The sequence below is a fragment of the Hypanus sabinus genome, chromosome 7 (assembly GCF_030144855.1).
Source record: "Hypanus sabinus isolate sHypSab1 chromosome 7, sHypSab1.hap1, whole genome shotgun sequence".
NCBI classification, from domain to species: Eukaryota; Metazoa; Chordata; class Chondrichthyes; order Myliobatiformes; family Dasyatidae; genus Hypanus; species Hypanus sabinus.
In genome coordinates this window covers 246,779-263,088 of record NC_082712.1, presented here as the reverse complement: position 1 = coordinate 263,088, position 16,310 = coordinate 246,779, and the positions used below count along the sequence as shown (strand labels likewise).

At 46.1% G+C, this 16,310-nt stretch overlaps 1 protein-coding gene across 2 annotated transcripts in view; it reads left to right on the top strand.

Annotated features, from left to right (window-relative positions):
* nup155 (nucleoporin 155) overlaps nt 1-16,310 on the top strand; it is a 283,923-nt gene that overhangs the window by 263,058 nt on the left and 4,555 nt on the right. The window contains exons 29-31 of one of the 2 annotated variants that reach the window (XM_059974027.1): nt 187-316; nt 8,758-8,871; nt 14,899-15,019. In XM_059974027.1, the coding sequence (XP_059830010.1) occupies nt 187-316; nt 8,758-8,871; nt 14,899-15,019 (365 nt within the window). Of the gene's footprint in view, nt 1-186; nt 317-2,481; nt 2,642-8,757; nt 8,872-14,898; nt 15,020-16,310 lie in introns of those variants that run through there. The other variant, XM_059974028.1, reaches the window with a different exon arrangement.

The following is a 16,310-nucleotide window of genomic DNA, read 5'->3' as shown; positions in this document are numbered from 1 at the left end:
CTGTTTATCATAGAGAGGCCAGAATGAATAAAAATGTACGATTTTCTTCTTTGAAGGACATTATTGAACCAAATGGGTTTTGTGGACAATCTGGTGATCTCATTACCAAGATTAATTTTATTTCATAATATGCACTGTGCTTTATTCATCACCCTAATCTGTGATATTGTTTGTTCTATAAACCAGCACCGAAATTTCGCTGCAACAGAGGATTGAGTATATATCTCGGGCCATCCTCAGTGCTAAAAGCTCCACAGCAACATCATCACAGGCAGCTGATGGCGAGTTTCTGCATGAACTGGAGGAGAAAATGGAGGTGTGAAATTCTATTATAGACTCATAGAAATGGGCCCAACCACCCATCTCATTCATGCCAATCATGCCCTATTCCTTTCGTATCCAATTGTAAGTTAAATTCTGTAATTGTATCTTTCTCTGGCAGCTGGTTCACTGTAACCACTACCTTTTGTCAGAAAAACTTGCCTCAACAGATTTCTTAACATGTCAACACCCCCTTCTAGGTAAGGACAATTATCTGTCCAATGACTCTCATAACTTTATAAACCCCAATAAAGTCTCTCTGCAGCCTCGTACATTCCAGAGAGAGTAAACCCACCCTACCCAATCTTTCCTTGTAACTATATTCCTTTTTTCTAGGGAATATCCTGATGAATCCACCTCTACACTCTTATACTGCTATAACATTCTGCCTGCGGTGTGTTGATTAGGACTAGACACAATACTCACACATGCAGCTTGAGGAGGATTTTGTCTAAAATATCAACAATTCCTCTCTCCCCATGACATCTTAATTCATTGAGACTTTTCCCCAGGGTGGAAATGGCTATTACAAAGGAACATAACTTTAAGATGTTTGGGCGAGAGTATAGGGGTGATGTCAGAAATAGGTTTGTTCTACAGAGATGTAGATGCATGCAACATGCTTCCATTACAAAAATAACAAGATACAAGAACATTGAGAACATTTAAGAGACTCTTAAATGGATGAAATAAAAATCGAGAGATCCTGGGAAACATTTTCAAAATCCAAATAAAAGATGGCAAAACTTGGAACCCAAAAGCACCTCATAGCCATGAAGTACTTAATTCAAAGTTTTTTTGTAGTTAAGATTTAACCTTGAGGAAATGCCCACAAACAGCTTTGTGGTACTGTAAATCAAGAAAATAACTGCAGGTGTTGGATATACACACCTGATTAGGTGGTGTCTAGTGTAAAGAGATGATGATGGATGCTCCCTAACGAAGTCGTCATCCTGAAATGTTCAGTTTCTCTCAATTTGGACTGACTTTTTAAGAACACCTTTTTTTTTAATGACAAGTATTTACCCTAAAGTTTGCCTGCTCCAGGCAAAATGCCCAATCATAGATTATCTGCGAGGGATGAGGGGACATCTATTAATTTCCTGAACGGTGATTTCCTTCCCATCACCAGCTTCAATCTATAAAGTTAACTTAATTTCTGATTCTCCATAGATTCTGCATTATCTATGAAGTACTTTCAGCACTCTTATTTCAGATTATCAGCAACTTCTGTTCTTTTGCATTTCTCACATCTAGTAATGATTTTCCCTCATTCCTGATTTCATTATCTTATTCTGTTTATACCTGAACACATCAAAGAATGAACCTTCACAACCAGTTTGTCTTATTAAGTCTTTCTTGGTCTCCACACTATCACAAATGTTCTCTCTATCACTATGCCTTCTTTGTATATTAAGACACGGTTACAGTATTTTCTCACAATTCCAAGTTTTGATGTAAGACTACCAATTAGATGTATTATCTCCATTTACTTCCCAAGTTTTCTGCCTGGCTCACTGTTTTACAGAGCTCCCACCACCACCCTCCCCAGATTTCCAGCATCTGCAGGTTACTATTTTTCAAGTTCCTTTTTTATATAGTCATTTTTATACAACATAGAGTAGTCTCTATAGCCAAATTTGTTTTGACAACCCATGTGTAACTTCTTTGGCTCCTTCCACTTCCTTCAAACAAAAAGTGTAGCCAAGGGCACTCACATGGGTCCCAATAAGCCTGCCTGTTTGTTAGCTACATGGAATTGTCCATGTTCCAAGCCTACGCTGGTGATAATCCCACACTTTTCCTACACTACATCGACTTCTGCATTGGTGCTTTCCTACAGCCACGCTGAATTTGTTGACTTCATCCAACTTTCACCCTGCCCTCAAATTTACCTTTGTGGTGACCCACATCCCTGCGCACTCGAACCGGCTCACAAAGCGGCGCGCGCCGGCATTGAGACAGGTCCCAAAGAGGGCGCCAAACCTGCTTCACCAGCAAGGGGAAAAGCCTGCGCGCGGGACGGCACTGTGAATACGCGCCCCCTACAGTATTCCCACCCGGGGAGGGCGGGATCAGGAAGGCTTTAAAGCGAGGCCGTGAAGTTTGAATAAACCTCTTTTGCAACTGCAGCTCACCGTCTCCGTGTCATTATTTCAGCGCTCCGTGTAGCACACCGCCACAATTGGTGACCCCGATGGCCCAAGCGATATTTGGACCGGAGAATAACAACGCCGCATCTATTCATGCAGTTTCATTAAAACTGCCAAGCTTCTGGACGCTGCGACCTCACCTATGGTTCCAGCAAGCAGAAGCCCAATTCCACATTCGGCAGATAACCTCGGATACCACATGTTACTACTACATGGTGAGCTCCCTCAACCAGGAGACAGCCACCCAGGTTGAGGAGTTCATACAATCGCCACCAGCGGACGTCAAATACACAGAATTCAAAGCCTTGCTCATAAGGACTTTCGGACTCTCACGGCGCAAGCGAGCTGCCCGCTTACTGCACCTGGATGGTTTGGGGGACAGGCCACCGTCGGCTTTGATGAACGAGGTGCTGTCCCTGGCCGGAGGTCACAAGCCCTGTCTCATGTTTGAGCAGGCATTCCTGGAGCAGCTGCCCGAGGACATGTGCCTGCTGCTGTCTGACGCGGATTTCAGCGGCCCCCGGAAGGTGGTGGCCCAGGCAGACGTGCTGTGGAAAGCCAAGAAGGAGAGTGGGGCGTCCGTCGCACAGATTACCAGGCCACGCTCCCAGCAGCAAACCAGACCAGGCCTGGCCGCAGAGCCCGCTAACCCCAGAGGCAGGGGTGAGGAGACCAATGAACAATGGTGCTTCTACCACCACCAATGGGGCGCAGAAGCCCACTGCTGTAGCCCGCCCTGCAAGTTCCCAGGAAATGCCAGGGCGAGCCGCCGCTGATGGCTACGGCGGCTGGCTATCAGGATAGCCTCCTGTATGTCTGGGACAAGCAGTCGGGACGCCGCTTTTTGGTCAACACTGGAGCCAAGTTCAGTGTCTTGCCTCCGACGAGTTACGACACCCACAACAGAGAACCGGGTCCCACCCTGAGGCCCGCGAATGGCAGCACAGTAAGGACCTACAGCACCCATACGGTGCGGCTACAGTTCGGCTCCAGCCGGTTCACGTGAGACTTCACACTGGCTGCCGTAGCCCAACCACTCCTGGGAGTGGATTTTTTGCGGGCTCACAGTCTACTGGTCGACCTGCCAAGGAAGAGACTGGTCCATGCCGAGACCTTTCAAACGTTCTCCCTGGGTGAAGCCCAGTTGCCGTCCCCACACCTAGACTCCATCACGCTGTCCGACAACGACTTCACCAGAGTCCTGGCAGATTTCCCATCAGTTCTGGCACCGCAGTTCATGGCAGCCATGCCCAGACTTGGTGTACAGCACCACATCCCGACACAAGGACCACCCTTCCACGCCCGTGCTCGAAGGCTTCCCCCGGACAAGCTCCGACTGGCGAAGGAGGAGTTAAAAAGGATGGAGGAATTGGGGATCAGATGGCGGTCCGACAGCCCATGGGCCTCCCCCCTGCACATGGTGCCCAAAGCAGCAGGGGCTGGAGACCATGAGGCGACTACCGCAGGCTGAACGAGGCTACAACACCGGACTGCTACCCTGTGCCGCACATTCAGGACTTTGCAGCAAACCTGCACGGCGCACGGATCTTCTCCAAGGTAGACCTTGTCCGGGGATACCATCAAATCCCGATGCATCCGGACGACGACCCCAAGATGGCACTCATCACCCCTTTCTGCCTTTTTGAGATCCTCCGCATGCTGTTCGGCCTAAAGAATGCCGCACAGACGTTTCAGTGGTTAATGGACCCGGTGGGACGCGACCTGGACTTCGCTTTCATCTGTTTGGAGGACATCCTCATAGCCAGCAGCAGTCGTCAGGACCATCTGTCCCACCTCCGTCAACTTTCGCCCAACTGAGTGAATACGACCTGACAATCAACCCGGCCAAATGCCAGTTCGGGCTCGACACCATCGATTTCCTGGGCCACAGGATTACTAAAGACGGGGCAACCCCTCTGCCCACCAAGGTAGATGCAGTCCGCCATTTCCCCTGACCCAACACAATCAAACGCCTTCAGGAATTCGTAGGTATAGTGAATTTCTACCACCACTTCCTCCCTTCAGCTGCCCGAATCATGCGCCCCCTGTTTGCCCTCATGTCGGGTAAGGGCAAGGACATTACCTGGGACGAGGAGTCCGCTGCTGCTTTCATTAAAACCAAAGAAGCCTTGGCAAACGCCGCGATGCTAGTTCACCCCAGAACGGACGTCTCTACCGCCCTCACAGTGGACGCATCTAACACAGTATTTGGTGGAGTACTGGAACAACTCATCGAGGGTCACTGGCAACCTCTGGCGTTCTTCAGCAAACGCCTATACAGTGCTCAAATACAGTGCTTTCGACTGGGAACTGTTGGCGCTATACCTGGCAATCCGGCATTTCAGGTACTTCTTAGAAGGTAGGCCCTTCACCGCGTTCATGGACCACAAACCGCTTACCTTTGCGTTCACGAAAGCATCCAACCCCTCGTCGTCCCGCCAGCAGCGACATCTGTCCTACATCTCCGAATACACGATGGATGTCCAGCATGTCTCGGGAAAGGACAATTTCGTGGCGGACGCCCTCTCCCGCCCTAACATCCAAGCCCTGTCCCAGGGGGTAGACTATGAAGCACTGGCCGAGGTGCAGCAGGCAGACGAGGAGATCCCTAGTTAAAGGACTGCAGTCTCCAGTTTGCAGCTCCAGGACCTCCCTGTAGGCCCAGGTGAGAGGACCCTACTCTGTGACTGGCCAACCCCGCCCCGTCGTTCCGGCAGCCTGGCGGCGCCGTGTTTTTGACTCCATTCCTAACTTGGTGCATCCCTCCATCCGGATGACTGTCCGGATGGTTTCCAGCAGGTTCGTTTGGCACATACTCCGCAAGCAGGTCAGTGAATGGGCCAGAACGTGCATGCACTGCCAAACAGCCAAGGTGCAGCGGCACACCAAAGCCCTGCCGCAGCAGTTCCATCCCACCCACCGGCGTTTCGACCACATTCATGTGGATATCGTGGGGCCCCTGCCAGTGTCACGAGGAGCGCGGCACCTCCTGACTATCATGGACTGGTTCACAAGATGGCCAGAGGCGGTCCCACTCACCAACACCACCTCCGAATCTTGCGCCCAGGCACTGATTGCCACCTGGGTATCTTGCTTTGGGGTACCGGCCCACATTACCTCCGACAGAGGCGCCCAGTTCACCTCCAGCCTGTGGTCAGCTATGGCCAGCCTTTTGGGGACACAGCTGCACCACACAACTGCCTACCACCCACAGTCGAACGGACTAGTGGAGCGTTCCCGCCGTCACCTGAAGTCGGCTCTCATGGCCCACCTCAAAGAGCCTAACTGGGTGGACGAGCTTCCCTGGGTCCTGCTTGGAATCCGCACAGCGCCCAAAGAGGATCTTCACACATCGTCGGCTGAGTTGGTGTACAGTCCACCCCTGGTCGTCCCAGGAGAGTTCATACCAGCACCAAAGGGGCAAGAGGAAGAACCCGCAGCAGTTCTGGGCAGACTACGCGAGAGGCTTGGTAACCTGGCCCCCATACCCACTTCATAGCATGGGCAGAACCCAACCTGCGTACCCAAAGACCTGCAAAACTGTAAGTTTGTTTTTGTATGACAGGGCGGACATTGGGCACCGCTACACTGGCCCTACGAGGGGCCGTTTACGGTGATCAGAAACAACGGGTCCACATTCGTGCTGGACATTGGGGGGAAAGAGGAGGTTTTCACAGTGGACCAACTCAAACCAGCCCATGTGGACTTAGCACAGCCGGTCGAGATTCAGGCACCACGGCACAGAGGCAGACCTCCCAAACAGAGTCCAACCCAGACTGTGGACATTGGGGGGTGTCTTGCCGGTTCTGGGGGGGGGGGGGGTTATGTGGCGACCCACTTCCCAGCACACTCAAACCGACTCACAAAGCGGCGCGCGCCGGCATTGAGGCAGGTCCCAAAGAGGGCGCCAAGCCTGCTTCACCAGCAAGGGGAGAAGCCCGCATGCGGGACGGCACTGTGAATACGCGCCCCTTACAGTATTCCCGCCCGGGGAGGGTGGGATCAGGAAGGCTTTAAAGCGAGGCCGCGAAGTTTGAATAAACCTCTTTTGCAACTGCAGCTCACCGACTCAGTGTCATTATTTCAGCGCTCTGTGTAGTACACCGTTATACCTCGTCTATTTCCAACACCTCCCTCCCCTTTCTCAATCTCACTGTCTCTATCTCTGGAGACAGCTTATCCACTGATGTCTTTTATAAACTTATGGACTCTCACACTTAGCTGCACTTACACTCTGTCCACCAGAAAAAGTGGGATCTCCCAATGGCCACTTCCCATTCTCATCGCAATGTGTCTATCCATGATCTCCCCCACTTTTGAGATGAGGCCACACTTAGGTTGGAGGGACAACACCTTATAGTCCATGTAGGTAGCCTCCAATCTGATGGCATGAGCATCAATTTCTTGAGTTTTCTGTAATGTCAACCCTCCCCCCTTTGCCTGCCCATTGCCACTCTCTGGCCCTCCTCCCCCCCCACCACCTTTTCTTTTTTCCATGGCTTTCTATCTCTTTTCACCAATCAATTTCCCATCTCTTTACTTCATCCTTCCCCCTCCAGGTTTCACCTTTCACCTTGTGTTTCTCTCTTCCCTCCACCCACCTTTTAAATTTACTTCTCAGCTTTTCTTCTCCAGTCCTGCTGGAGGATTTCAGCTGGAATTGTTGACTATACTCTTTTCCATAGATGCTGCCTGGCCTGCTGAGTTCCTCCAGCATTTTATGTGTGTTTGTCCATGTGCAACTGACCGATCCTCATTGAGCTGGCTCTGACCCAAATATCTTTAGGCCTTTCCTACTCACAGACCTTTCTAAATGTCTTTTAAATATTATAATTCTTCCTACCTTTACAGCTGCTACTAGCAGCTTATGGTAACTTCATATAATATAGAAGCATGCTCTTTCTCTATGGGTATTCAGAATTAGAATCCGGTATTATTACTGACATAAGACTATAAGGTATAGGAGCTGAATTAGCGCATTTTGCCCAACAAGTCTGCTCGACCATTTCATCATGACTGTTCCAATTGTCCTCTCAGCCCCAATCTCCTGCCTTCTCCCAGTCAAAAATCTATTAACCTCTACCTTAAATAAACATAAAGACTTGGCCTCCACAGCTGAGCTGCTTGTAGCAAAGAATTCCACAGATTCACCACACTCTGGCTAAAGAAACTCTTCCTCATCTCCATTCTAAAAGGACATTCCAGTTAATACAGTCCCAGAGCCATCAAACACTCTTCATATGAAATGCTATTCAATTCTGGAATCATTTTCGTGAACCTCCTTTGAACCCTGTCCAGTTTTAGCACATCCTTTTTAAGATACGGGCCTCCAGCATTTCACAATAACAATGCCCAACAGGATTTTGTGATCACAAAAAAAGTGACTAAGGTGATCACTCACTGTTAGACTGCAGCTTTGCTCACTGACTCCTCTGTAGCAGGGAGCAGCTTGACCCACACCATCCAGCTCCTTAAGTATCTCCACCAACGAGCAACTTGCTGATGGGCTTGTAAGTTCTTAATGTCCAGCAGAGTCTTGCGTTTGTATAAGATACTTTTTAAAAGACAATAACACCTTTGGTTGACCCCATTGAAGCTGCTGCAACTGTGTGCACCATCATCTTACTGCAACCTAAAAGCAATTTTTGTGTCTGCTTCCACCACTACTACTGGCAGGCCATTTCAAGCAACAATCATCGCTGTCTAACAAAAAGAAATTTGCCCCACACATCTCCTTTAAACTTTCCCTGTTTTGCCTTAAGTCCATGTCCTCTAGTATTTGACATTTAATCCTAGTTCGAAAGATTCTATATAGCTTTGCTTCTTATAATCTTATAAACCTATCACTCTCCCCTCAGCTTTCACCACTTCAAAGAAAGCAGCCGAAGTTTATCCGACTTCTCCAATAGATCATGCTCCCTAATCCAGACAGTATCCTTGTAAACCTCTTCTGCACCTATTTAATGTCTCTGTATCCTTACTGTAATGGTATGGTCACAACTGCACACAAAATCCCAAGTTTTGTACAGTTGTAACATCACTTCCTTACTCCTATATTCACTGTCCCTGACCATTGAAGACAAGCAAGCACACCTTATGCTTTTTTTTACCAGCCTATCTATTTGTGTGGCCACTTTCAAGAAGCTAAAGATTTTGACCTCAAGACCCCTCTACACATCAATGCTGTTAAGAGACCTGCACTATATGCTTCTCTTTATTTCCTCCAGATTGTAATTTAATCAAAGGTGTTTTCTCCTCTTTCCTTGATGCTTTATCCTGCCAGGTAGCCCGGATACAGCTCCAGATTCATGATACTCTGGCACGCAATTACTCCCAGCACCCCTCCGTGCAGGAGGCCATCTCTCAGCTTGATTCAGAGCTCATGGACATCACCAAGGTGAGTGCACTTTGAAGAACCTGCTTTTCACCAAAGAAATTAAATAGGAGCTTGAAACTACCATGTTTACTCCCACGAGACAGGGTGCATACTATACAAGAGAAGAGAATTTTTTTTTAAATGGAGATTTAATTTGAAGGGTTAAAAGAAGCTATCTTTCAACAGTATTTGTGGCAGTAACCCAAAGGCATAGATCAGAGGTACTTGACAATGATTCCAATGGTTCCATTTAATATCAGAAAAGGCATACAACATACAACCTGAAAATCTCACTCTCTGAGACATTTTCCAAATCGATGAAAAAAAACCCCACTATGCTTCAGTTTGTGACACCAGTGAGAGTTTGTGTCCACAGGGCCATGTAAGTCCATGCACTGAAGGTGGCTGACTTCAGGCCGAACCTGGACATATCAAAATGCGGCCGATCAGTGAGTTCCAAAAGAATGGGAATGCACCACCATGCAGAAAGACAGTGTGAGTGCTACTGTAGATTAAAGACTTTGACAGGACCCCAGCCACCCTGAGAAGGAAAATAGAGACATTAGAATAGGAAGAATTTAATTGTTTCACTGATGAGCTGGGAGAAGTCACACTTTGATACCATCTTTCACTCTGCCCAAGTTCAAAGCGTCGTAAAATAGCAGTGAGCTGTGATCTGGAATATGATGCATAAAAAGGTTATGAAATCAAATGGAATAACTTTCCAAAATGAAATAAGCAACTGCTTGAGGAGCTATGAGGAAAGTATGGAAGAGTACAAAGTAGGTTGGGCTTTATGAATTTAAGGCAGTGTTTCCCAAACATTTTTAGCCTAACATTCCCCCCTAAAGCAGATTCATACTTGCCAACACCCGTCTTAGGCCCAATATACTTTCCGGCACCCCCAGAGTAAAAACATATCTACCGTATGCTAACATGAGAAAAATTATTCTGCTTTAAATATTTATTTCGCTTTAAACGTAGCTTATGCAGTACTCGGCTGTACGCAGCTTCGATATCAATGTGATCCTTGAGCTTGATGGTTTTTAGCAAGAGTTGAAATATCGGTTCGAGTTGTGACAGCAAAATCCTTCATTCTGCAAATGTTACAATGTCAAAAGTGTTTGTTTTTTGTGAGTATGTGGTTCACTGCACTAAAACCTATTTCAACAAGGTAGGGGGATGGAGATGCAATGAAGTGCAGCTTGACTCTTCAAAGACCAGGAAACTTCATATGACAGTGTGGCCACATACCACAAAGGCCAACATTTTTGCTTCTTCATCATTCTGAATTTTGACTCTTTCTTCTTGCAAGCTCTCTTCCTGTTCTTCCACTTGCAAAGAAGTGGATTAATTACCCAATCCAAAATTTCTAGGTTATTCAAATCCTTGAATCAATTCTGAAAATCTTTCTTCAGTGATTGCAGGTGTGAGCCATGCTTTCCAAACAGAGATACTGTTGAAACAATTTCTCTCCCAATGTTTTGCTTATATATTTCCAATTTTCCAATAAATTTTGCCAGGATTAAATTGAAAATTTCACTCTGCAGTTTCATATTTAGAATGTTCATCTTGTCAACTTTATGCAAAAATTCAACCACGGTGTCAAAAAAGATCAAAGAAACGTTTTAAGCAACAGCTTTTTGACAGCCAACACACTTCAGTGTGATGAAGCAAGGGTTCTAACCCTTCATCATTGTCTTGGCATAACTGGCAAAGTATTCTGTTATTTAATGGATGAGCTTTAATTTTGTTGATAGCAGATATTGCAAGAGTCATGCTTGAACAAAGTCAATGGCTGAGTTTTTGGCTGCAAGATGTTGACGATGAATTACACAATGGATTGTAAACAGACTTGGAATTTCTTTTTTTATATAAATCCCACTAAACCAGCATGGTGTCCTGTTACATTAAAGAATCATGTTCCTAATCGGAATACTTTTTCCACAATATACATTTTCAGCTCATTGCAGCCTTTTCAGGGTGTCTTTTACAGTAGTGTTCCTGCAATCTTGATGGCTTCATGGCTTCATTAGATAGTACAGTATTACAAATAAGACAAATGGGGTGTTGCTGATCTGACGGGAAAGGAATAAAACCATACTCCATGTATGTAACATTGTATTGATGCACTTTCTGTAGTTTCTGTTCCTTAGCAGGATTAGAATTCAAGGCTTCACCGCCTTCAAACTCAAATTGCACCATACATATTTATCCACCATTGATGAGGCTAAGTTAAAATAAATTAACACAAACTGGGAATGCCTATCAGATGTTGACAGCAGTGAGTTGACATGAATGGAATGATGGTAGTGGCATGCAAAGGAACGGCGAGGTGAAGATGATCACAACAGCGAAAATTATATTGACAAGGTTTCAGATTGGACTCTGAATGTTGGTCAGAATAGAGCTAGTGTTTGACAAGCTCCCTTTATAGTATTCTAATCATGTAAAGTCTCATAATCCCCAAAAATGGTTCATGACTGAGATCACTGAAAACCTTGAGGAATCCTTGAGGTTGGCAGCTTCACTGATTAGTTCTATTTCACTTTCTGGTTCTGGCCAGTGCAGTATTATTGCACAACCTGGGTAATGTACAATAATGCATTTTGGTAAAAGGTTCAAACATTAGAGGTGCAGAGGGACTTAGGAGCTCTCGTGCAAGACTTCCAGAAGGTTAATTTGCAGGTTGAGTCTGTACTAAAGAAGGCAAATGCAATGCTGGCATTTATTTCAAGGGAAAATCTAATATAAAAGTAAGGAGATAATGCTGAGCCTCTATAAGACACTAGACAGGCTGCACTTGGAGTATTGTCAACAGTTTTGAGCCCCGTATCTCAAAAAGGATGTGTTGTCATTGGAGGGAGTCCAGATGAGGTTCACGAGAATGACCCTAGGAATGAAGGAGTTATCATATGAGGAGCATTTGGCAATTTGGGCCTGTACAGTGGAATTTAGAACAATGTGGAGGGGGGTGTCTCAATGAAACCTACTGAAACCTTATGCCTTAAATCAGTCATTTAAGGCATAAGGATATGAATAAGGACTAGATAGGCTGGATGTGGAGAGGAAGTCTCCTGTGATGGGTGTATCCAGAACTACAGGCCACACTCAAAATTTTAGAATAGAGGTAAGGAGGAATTTTTTTAGCCAAGAGTAGTGAAATCTGTGGAATGCTTTGCCACAAACTATCATGGGTATATTTAAAGCAGAAGTTAATTGTTTCCTGATCAGTCAGGGCTTCAAAGGATATGGCGAGAAGGCAGGTGTATGGGGTTGACTGGGATCTGGGATCAGCCATGATGGAATGGCAGAGCAGACTCAATGGGAGGAATTGCCTAATTCTTCTCCTGTGTCTTATAGTCTATGGTCTTATGGATGTGTTTTCCGTAAATCTGTAGAGTAAGTTGTGAGGGTGTACTTGACTTACCAACTCTTAAATTGTATGAAGTCATTTCATGCTGTGAGTTAAGGGAAACTGTTGGGCACCCTGGTTGCTAATTTATGTATCCCCAATAATGTTTCTTTGGTTAGTAAAGTTGAGTGAAATTGCCAAGTTTCGTACGTGTTGTGATGACACCTGCAGAGCTGTGATCCAGTGTCTCATCCTTTTTTTGGAAGTGCCTACTCTAGTGATGGTTGGTCAGGTTTCGTGCCTCTTACCAGCACCAACCCCCCCCCCCCCCAACCCTAATGCCTTCTATTTCCCCTGATGTCCCCTTAGGGCACAAATCCCCCCCTCCGTTGGGAATCAGTCATTTAAGACATAAGGAGATGAATAATGATTGCAGGTGGATAATGAAGTAGGTTTTCAAAGCTTGCAGAGAGACTTAGGCCAGTTAGAAGAGTGGACTGAAAGATGGCAGATGGAGTTTAATGCTGTTAAGTGTGAGGTGCTACATTTGGTAGGAATAATCAAAATAGGATGTAAATGGTAGGGCATTGAGGAATGCAGTAGAACAGAGTGATCTAGGAATAATGGTGCATAGTTCCCTGAAGGTGGAATCTCATGTGGATAGAGTGGTGAAGAAAGCTTTTGGTATGCTGGCCTTTATAAATCAGAGCATTGATTTATAGGAGTTGGGATGTAATGTTAAAATTGTACAAGGCATTGGTGAGGCCAAATTTGGAGTATTGTGTACAGTTCTGGTCACCAAATTATAGGAAAGATGTCAACAAATTAGAGAGAGTACAGAGAAGATTTACTAGAATGTTACCTGGGTTTCAGCACCTAAGTTACAGAGAAAGGTTGAACGAGTTAAGTCTTTATTCTTTGGAGCGTAGAAGGTTGAGGGGGGACTTGATAGAGGTATTTAAAATAATGAGGGGGATAGATAGAGTTGACGTGGATAGGCTTTTTCCATTGAGAGTAGGGGAGATTCAAACAAGAGGACATGGGTTGAGAGTTAAGGGGCAAAAGTTTAGGGGTAACACGAGGGGGAGCTTCTTTACTCAGAGTGGTAGCTGTGTGGAACGAGCTTCCAGTAGAAGTGGTAGAGGCAGATTCAATTTTGTCATTTAAAAAAAAAATTGGATAGGTATATGGACAGGAAAGGAATGGAGGGTTATGGACTGAGTGCAGGTTGCCCCAGTGGCTCCAATGACTACAGACCGGTGGCATTGACCTCCCACATCATGAAGACCCTGGAGAGACTTGTTCTAGAGTAGCTCCAGCCTATAGTTAGGCCACACTTAGACCCCCTCCAGTTCGCCTACCAGCCCTGACTAGGAGTTGAGGATGCCATCGTCTACCTGCTGAACCATGTCTATGCCCACCTGGACGAACCGGCGAGCACTGTGAGGTGAGGGTCATGTTTTTTGACTTCTCCAGTGCATTCAACACCATCCACCCTGCTCTGCTGGGTGAGAAGCTGACCTTGATGCAGTTGGATGCTTCCCTGGTGTCATGGATTATTGATTATCTGACTGGCAGTCCACAGTACTTGCCCTTGCAACACTGTGTCGGACAGAGTGGTCAGCAGCACTGGGGCTCCACAGGGGACTGTCCTGTCTCCCTTTCTCTTCACCATCTACACCTCGGACTTCAACTACGACACAGAGTCGTGCCATCTTCAGAAGTTTTCTGACTACTCTGCCACAGTTGGATGCATCAGCAAGGGAGATGAGGCCGAGTACAGGGCTACAGTGGGAAACTTTGTCATATGGTGTGAGCAGAATCATCTGCAGCTTAATGTGAAAAAGACTAAGGAGCTGGTGGTGGACCTGAGGAGGGCTAAGTCACCTGTGATCCCTGTTTTCATCCAAGGGGTCAGTGTGGACATGGTGGAGGATTACAGATACCTGGGAATACGAATTGACAATAAACTAGACTGGTCAAAGAACACTGAGGCTGTCTACAAGAAGGGTCAGAACCGTCTCTATTTCCTGAGGAGACTGAGGTCCTTTAACATCTGCCAGACGATGCTAAGGATGTTCTATGAGTCTGTGGTGGCCAGTGCTATCATGTTTGCTGTTGTGTGCTGGGGCAGCAGGCTGAGGGTAGCAGACACCAACCGAATCAACAAACTTATTCATGAGGCCAGTGATATTGTGGGGGTGAAACTGGACTCTCTGACAGTGGTGTCTGAAAAGAGGATGCTGTCCAAGTCTACCATCCATACCATAATGTACTGGTTAGGCACAGGAGTACATTCAGCCAGAGACTCATTCCACCGAGAGTGTCATAGGAAGTCATTCCTGCCTGTGGCCATCAAACTTTACAACTCCTCCCTCGAGAGTGTCAAACACCCTGAGCCAATAGGCTGGTCCTGGACTTACTTCCACTTTGCATAATTTACTACTTATTATTATTTAATATTTATGGTTTTATATTGCTATATCTCTACACTATTCTTGGTTGGTGCGATTGTAACAAAACCCAATTTCCCTCGGGATCAATAAAGTATGTCTGCTGGTGGGACTAGGTGAGAGTAAGCGTTCGGCATGGACTAGAAGGGCCGAGATGGCCTGTTTCTGTGCTGTAATTGTTATATGGTTATAATAACTGTCTCAAAAGTTGTAGTGTAACTCTAAGGTTTTCTTCTGCAGTTGTATGGAGAGTTTGCAGACCATTTCCATCTCTCAGAATGTAAACTGGCCATCATCCATTGTGCAGGTCACTCAGACACAATCCTGGTGCAGGCACTTTGGCAAGAAATTATTGAGAAAGGTGAGTGATAACAAATTTCCCCTGTTTGTTTTTCTCAGCAACCACTCCTTGAATATATAAAGTTCTTTAGTGTTGTAAAATGTTCCAGGGTGCTTTAGAAGTGCTTTGTCAAACAAACATTGAAATAAATCATTCTATTAGAAAAAGAAAATAGCCAAAACCTGACAGTGGCGGTTTTAGGACTCTAGGAAAAACTGCCCTTCTCAGTAATAGCAACTATAAAGCTAATGGGCCAAAGGTGAAACAGACTGTCACATTTAACCAAGCCTATGTGTAATTGCAAACTCCTTAATTGCTAAGCATCGATTTCTCTAACCATCAGTAATTTTCCCCCTCCTCCCTTTCCTTGTTATCACCCCACTCTGGCCTCTTACTTCATATCCTCACCTCCCCTGGTGCCCCTCCCCTTTCCCTTTCGCCCATTAACTACCTTCCTTTCTTATCAGATTCCCTCTTTTCCGGCACTTTGCCTTCCCTGTCTGTTTCCTCCTCCTCCTCCCCCTCCCTCTCCCTCCACCATTTTATTCTGTCTTCTTCCCCCTTCCTTTCCACTTCCGATGAAGGGTATCAGTCGTGGCACATGCTGGTGCCAATGATATGGGCAGGAGAGGGGTAGAGGTCCTGTGCAGTAGGAGGTTGAAGAGCAGAACCTCCAAGATGGTAATCTCCAGATTACTCCCAATGTCACGAGCTGGGGGAAGTCAGAACAGGGACATAGTGCAGATGAATGAGAGGCTGAGGGGAAGGTGCAAGGTTGCAAGTTCTTGGATCATTGGAACCTTTTCTGAGGAAGGGGTGACCTGTACAAGTGGGACGGGTTGCGCCTGAACTGGAAGGGAACCAATATCCTGGAAGGCAGGTTTGCAATTGCTGTTGGGGAGGATTTAAACTAAATTTGCAGGGGGGTGGAAACCAAATTGAAGAGACAGAGGATGGGGCAGTTGGCACACAAGTAGAGACAGCTTGAAATGAGTTTGTGAGGATGAGAGAGCAAAGATACACTCAGCCAGATGGTTTGAGATTTGTCTTATTTTAATGCAAGGAGTAATATAAACAAAGCGGATGAACTTAGAACTTGGATCAATACGTGGAACTATGATGTTGTGGCCATGACAGAAACTTGGATGTCTCAGGGCAGGAATGGATGCTGAGTGTGCTGGGCTTTAGATGTTTCAAAATGGGCAGGGAGGGAGGTAAAAGATGTGGAGAAGTTGTATTGCTAATCAGGGGTAATATCACGACTTCAGAAAAGGAGGAAGTCATGGAGGTATTGTCTACTAAGTCATTGTGG